Source organism: Xyrauchen texanus, chromosome 21, assembly GCF_025860055.1.
Source record: "Xyrauchen texanus isolate HMW12.3.18 chromosome 21, RBS_HiC_50CHRs, whole genome shotgun sequence".
Lineage (NCBI taxonomy): Eukaryota > Metazoa > Chordata > Actinopteri > Cypriniformes > Catostomidae > Xyrauchen > Xyrauchen texanus.
The window spans coordinates 8,779,875-8,786,199 of record NC_068296.1 but is presented as its reverse complement, the minus strand read 5'-3'; the positions used below and the strand labels follow the sequence as shown (position 1 = coordinate 8,786,199).

The 6,325-nt window shown below is 37.8% G+C and overlaps 1 protein-coding gene across 1 annotated transcript; it reads left to right on the top strand.

The window, feature by feature from the left end:
• Window positions 1-1,340: 1,340 nt before the first annotated feature.
• Window positions 1,341-2,965, top strand: LOC127661579 (ribonuclease P protein subunit p25-like protein). Its single transcript, XM_052152341.1, has one exon. It carries the CDS (start codon window positions 1,908-1,910, stop codon window positions 2,565-2,567), a length of 660 nt encoding a protein of 219 aa, XP_052008301.1. The 5' UTR covers window positions 1,341-1,907; the 3' UTR covers window positions 2,568-2,965.
• Window positions 2,966-6,325: the final 3,360 nt, after the last annotated feature.

The following is a 6,325-nucleotide window of genomic DNA, read 5'->3' as shown; positions in this document are numbered from 1 at the left end:
GATGTAATGAAACTAGACTTTCTGTCGTTCTGACTGACGGACAGCTTCTTTTTAAGTTCACAATTATACAAGCATGTGTGCTCTGCAGGCACTCACGGTAATGCGGAAACATGCCTCTAAGCTCAAATACAATTCAAAATATCCATCTTGCCAAAATATGAATGGCTAAAGTGGATTTGTATCAAAACATCAGATCTGTGCATTGGGACTTGTAATGCGTAAACTTATATTGCTTGTAATCTGTTTCTTTGTTTTTATTTTATTACTGACTGTTTACTTGTCTTTTATAATTACTTGAGATGGTGAAACAATGTTTACTTAATAAACAATTTAGTTAATATCTGTTTTGCCATGGTATCGAAACTGATATAGAGAAACGTCACTGGTATTGTTAGCAACTACTGAAATTTTTGTATCATGACAACCCCAATACTAATGGATAACTCACACCAAAATGACAATTATCTCATCATTTACTCACCCTTATACCATCCCAGATGTGTACGACTTTCTTTCTTCAGCAGAACACAAATGAATATTTTTAGAAGAATATCTCAGCTCTGTAGGTCCACACAATGCAAGTGAATGGTGACCAGAAATCAGAAGATCTTTAAAGCACATAAAGGATACATAAATGTAATCCACATGACTCCAGTGGTTAAATCCATGTCTACAGAAGTGATATGATAAGTGTAGATGAGAAACATACCAATATTTAAGTCAATTTTTACTATAAAGCCCACTCTCTTTTGGGTCAGTTGTTATATTAAGTGTCTTTAAGTTCGAAAATACAAACAATACAAAATACTTATTGTGTAACTATATAATGTTCTGCAATGTTTTCACAAGATTCACATTTGCTGCTACTGAAACTGAGGTACGGGTTGGTTTAGAGTTAAGATTAGGGTTAGGGTTTAGGGTAACTGTAAGGGTTGGAGTAGGGTTAGGTTTAGGTTTAGGGGTAAGGTGAACAGTGTAACTTCAGATGTAATTAAAAGCAGGTACTTTAAAGGTAAGTACAGTGCAACAACACGTATGTACATAATACGTACATTGTATCAAATGCTTAAGTACATAGTAGTTAAAGACACATAATATAAAGTGAGACAATTGAAGAATCACCCACATCATATCTTTGTGCTCTTTAAATAAGATTGTTCATCTGGAATCTGGGGCTACTGTGACTTTAAGAGGGCTGGCCCCCCTCCCTCCCTCTCTAAGGCAGCACGGGTACCAGGAGAGATACAGAGCGATTCCAGCCTCATTCAACCCTGCCAGCACATGGAAGATGAGGAGCAATAGAGAAAGACAGTGATGCAGTCCAGCACTCATGTCTACCAAGAAGAAGAGAGAGCAAGTGAGAATAGAGGACTGGAAGAGAAACAAGGAGGAATTAATTTCTGCTGGATCGTCCCACGGAGGTAAATGCACTGTTTGAAACCTTACGCACTCTGAGGAATTGCCACTTCATTTAGGAAAGTTAAAAGTCTGGAAGTTGTCAAATTTAATAGCTCATTTAGAGACCAGACAAGTGATGTTGGACACTGCATTTCACAGGACACGTGGGTAAATCCTTGCAGCTTTTCAAAATTCTCAAACTTTACAACAAGAGTCTTTTTTTTTATATCATGCCAAAAGGTTTACTTTTTGTGTTTATAGTATTTAGAGCTTTGCGCTCATGAAGAAAGACTAATGCAGCTTCTGCAGTCATAATACTTGACTCTGTTATCTGGTTTGTCCTTTCATGGACGCGATTCACCCCCAAGACTCTATAATTACAGATAAAATTGGAAGAGACGGCGGAATAGTGTGTAATCTGAGCATTTAAAATGAAGGGATGATTGCCTGTTTGATGTGGGCTATTCCAGAAATCACTCCTGAGACTTAAAGTGTTCAAATATTCTCCAATGGAGCTTAGCGCCCATCGGGACGCTTGCCTGTCCATTCAGGGTCAGGCTAGAAACGCCCAGTGTGTATCCACTTCACAACCTCTGCAACTGACAAGCTGTGGTCTTAAGCAGGGTCAAACGGGCAGCTTTAAGAAAGTGTGTCGGATCGAGGAGGACGTCTTGTGTCCATTTCTTGGGTTGCCGCCTGGCGTGCTGGAAATGAGAGTGAAGGAGGGCAGTAAAATTAGGAACCTCATGGGTTTTGCAATGGCACGGATGCAGGATGAGACTGGAACCAGTGGTCAGACCGGACTGAGACAGGTCGTGTTTAGTGGGTCAGGCCGGGCCGTCACTAAAACCATCACATGTGTTGAGATCATGAAGAGAAAGATTGGTGGTCTTCACCAGATGACTAAACTCCAGTACAAGGGCTTACGAGAAGTCTGGGAGAGTCAGGAAGGAGGTGACTCGGAGATGACCATCCACCGAACACTTCCCTGCATCAGCATCCTGCTTTCTAAAGACCCTCTAGACCCCCTGGAACCCGGTTACCAGCCCCCTGACAACACCTTCTGGACCGAGAGAACAAAAGGAGAAGCTTCACAGACAGTGGAGAAAAGACCTCTGGACTCAACTGACACCCTGATGGAGCCACCAGCGAAAAGAGTTTGTCTTTGAGCATTATGGGTATGCTAAAGTCAGCAATGCCCAACAAAGACTATAACAAACTTTCTGATAAGTAGCCAGGGCTCTCAAAGGGGCCTAGAGCAGTGGTTCTTAACTGGTGGGTCATGACCAAAAAATGGTTCTGACAGGAGCAGCAGGGGAATAACAATGCTAAATGCAAATAATACAATGCAACTGACCATATAATGAATAAACAATTAATCAAGACAAAGATACTTGTTGAGAATGTTTTTTGCACTGTGTGTGTTTAATCAAATTCTATGTTTTATTGCCACAATTTCATCTGTCACTTGGCTAGTTTCTGCCAAGTGACAGATTACATTTTGGCAATAAAACACATTTATTGTCAAACATGGACAGAGTGTTTTAGTCGAGACCACCTCATCCAAGTCCAAGTCCAGTCGAAGACCAACGTAGTTCGAGTTCGAATCATGACCGAGACCAGGAGGGGGTCGAGTCTGAATCAAGATAAAGACCGGAGAGGGCAGAGTCCGAGTCGAGACCGAGACCAGTAAAAGTTGAGTCTAAGACAAGAGTTTTTTATGAATGTATTAAATGTATAGTTTAAAAAACTATTGAAACTAGGTTCATATATCAAATAAACCTCATTTATTATATTCTTAAGCTTATATTGGTTAAATAGTATTACCAGATGAGAACAAAATTTTTATAAATGACACATCCTTGGTTAAGTGAACAAATTGGTATTATAGTTACGACATGCCAGTGTTTACAAAATGTCAGTGAAAAACTCAAATTAAAGGTTCAAAGTGCATTTCTGCTTACTTATGCCTGCAAGATTGCATCTCGTGGTATGCACAGAAACATAGTATTCATGTAACATGGCTAAAGCATTTGTAAAAGGGAGGCCGTTCTGACCAATGCAATGCAATGAAGCATATAACACAGGTGTCTCGAGACACCTTTTTAACTTAAAAGAACTGGCGCTCCTGCACGAGACGCCATAAATACAGCGATATGTAAAGCAGTGGTCAGAGGCATCCATTTTGCATGATTACAAAAGAAAAACAACTGAAAAACAGCATGGATGGACACAACGCATTTGGTGTGGACAGCACCTTATTAATAAAACACAGCACCACTGGAAGCTTATAAAATTACCTTCTAGAAGTCTTTTGATGACTGTAGGTAAATATCCACTTTATCCAACAATTTGTTTGTTTTCCATTTTCTAAAATATCCTGATGCTGTTTTAATGAGTGAGAAACTGCTTCAGATCATTCAGTGAGATGACTCCGAACTAATCAGACTGAATAGCCAATCGATTTAGACCTTTTTGCTAACCTGTTTGTCAAATTCTCAATAGAATGATTTATTTGTGAACTGGGCATCACTAGTTCTGATTCTACGCAGCAGACTGAAATGTCAAGGTCTCTGATATTGTCAGTCAAAAATATTTGTCATAATTCAAAGCTTTCAATGTCTATTTTTGGAAAACGGACTTGACTGGACTCGGGTTTAAGTCTGAGTCCACACTTGTTCGAGTCCAAGTTGAGACCAGTCAAATTGCTCATGAGTCCATGACAAGACCAAGACCATGAGTCCTGTATCGGTACTACAACACTGCATGGACAGATTGTGTGACATGCCCTCATCCTCAAAAACCATGAACAAAACTATGTTAGGTGAAAGAAAATGCGACCCAGACTAAGTTAAACACAGGTTCACTTGGAGCGAGGATAAACATGGATTGTGTCGATCACTCTGATTTTTGCTTTGTGTGCTAAATTATTGGCTGCCGAGCATGAAAACATTTAAATTCAAGAGACATTTCGATACCCAAATTGTCAAATTTCTTATTCAATTTATGTAATTTAACATATTGTTGGTTTAATGCAAATCATGGTAATGTTAATAAATGTCAATGATTTTACAATAAACAAATCTGATGTCCAATGTTAAATTTGGATCCTGAAGTGAATCCAGTTGAGAACCACTGGCCCGTCAAACCAGGGGCATAGCAGTCATTTTAAAAGTGTGTGTGTGTACATCTGTCTGTAGGTGGCTCACACAGACCCAACACTTAATATATTAGAGTATATATAAATATATAAGTTTGATATAAGTATAACATTAATATATCCGTATTATTTCTTTTAATATTTGTAGGATTTGAAAATATAAATGCAAAATGTAGCTAAATTAGCTGCAAAAATAAAGGGCATCTTGTGGCGCACTTGCTTCTGTTTCACACATGACAATAAAAGACTGAGCACAAGCTGGTCCTGAATAAATTATTTACTCAATTACAATAATGACAATTGTGCAATTTTTTTTTTTACTTGTGCATTGTGGTATTTAAATGTATCCAAGTGGCTCGAGTGTTTTGACTACATTCACCAAAATTCATTTAATGATTCAGTGACAATTTCTGGTGATGACAGAAGGTGGTGACAAATGAGGGTCTTGAGTGAAATGAGTTAAGTCACTGAATCAACGATCAAAAGAACATTATAATCCTTTAACATTTGAATGTCTACAGACCTACAAAGAGACTTTAGTAGAGGTTTTAAGCATTATAAGAACAAAGCAAATCTATAATTTCCCTACAGTTTGGGAGCTGCTGATCATGACTTATATCAAAAGACATCAATAATAGTCTTATAATAATTATAATGAGTTTAAATAATGTCTGTATGTTTTCATGTATAAATAAAACTAACAAATCTACATATGTATTCATTTCAGCAATCTCTTTTTCCCTACAGTTTGTTGACTGCACACCAATATAAAGATAAAAAACAGGAGCTTTACATATTTAACACAGATCTAATAATCTGCTTTAATTGACAAAAACAACTGATCAAACTCTTACCTCACACACATAATGTAAAAAGCATAACTTAATAAAGACACTTCTGCAGTGCATTTCACGTAATGCTGCCAATCAAGAACGATATGCCGATAAATAATTCTCGTTTGTGAGTTCCTTGTCTCTAGATTATTTAGATCAACATCAATGCCGATAAAAAACATGGATAAATGAGCATTGTTGAAAGCAACTTTGTAGAAATGAATGGAGCCGCATTGATTAGTCTGTCTGACTGACAGCCTCTTACGTAAGGGTTGTTTCGGCTCATGAAACTCAACTGTGATTGGCTGGCTGGTTGGTCGCTCAGTCAGCCCAAAGTAACAAAAAGCAAAGAATACTGTATATAAATCCACCATTTGGACTAGGTATGGGTTTAGTTTCGAAAAAAGCTGCTATGCCCTTGCGTCAAACCATCTCTCAGAGACACAGAATTGAGAATGGAATTATTTCAGTATCATAAATCAATAACAAAATCCTTTTAGAGTTTCATAATTAAAAATGTTCAATGCTCTCTGAAAACTACAGACTGAAAGATTCTGCGTTATAAAGATCATGTTAGGGGCCGTTCACACTAAACAGGTTTTTGCATCTGTTTACGCTACTTTTAAAACATTTTTCTATGCAAACCCTAGACAGACTTCTTTTGCGCCATATCTCACTTATTTTTTTCAACTTTCCGTGTCAAGTTGAAAAAAAAAATATCAACGGTTAAAAACACGTCTCGAAACCCCTGCATTCTGCTCTGTTTGTGGCACTGATTCTAGCTTTTTTTTTTTTTTTTTTGGCCAGGCATGTTTGTTGTGAGCAGCCTCTTATGAAAGTTTGAGATACTGTACAATATGCTTTTCTGTTTTCTTGTTACATCTTACCACAACAAAAATAAACATTCCCAGCATGTGTTTAACTCACAGTTAAC

Coding starts and splice junctions, on each gene's coding strand:
- LOC127661579 (XM_052152341.1), top strand. CDS start 1,908: ATGGAGCTTAGCGCCCATCGGGACGCTTGCCTGTCCATTCAGGGTCAG.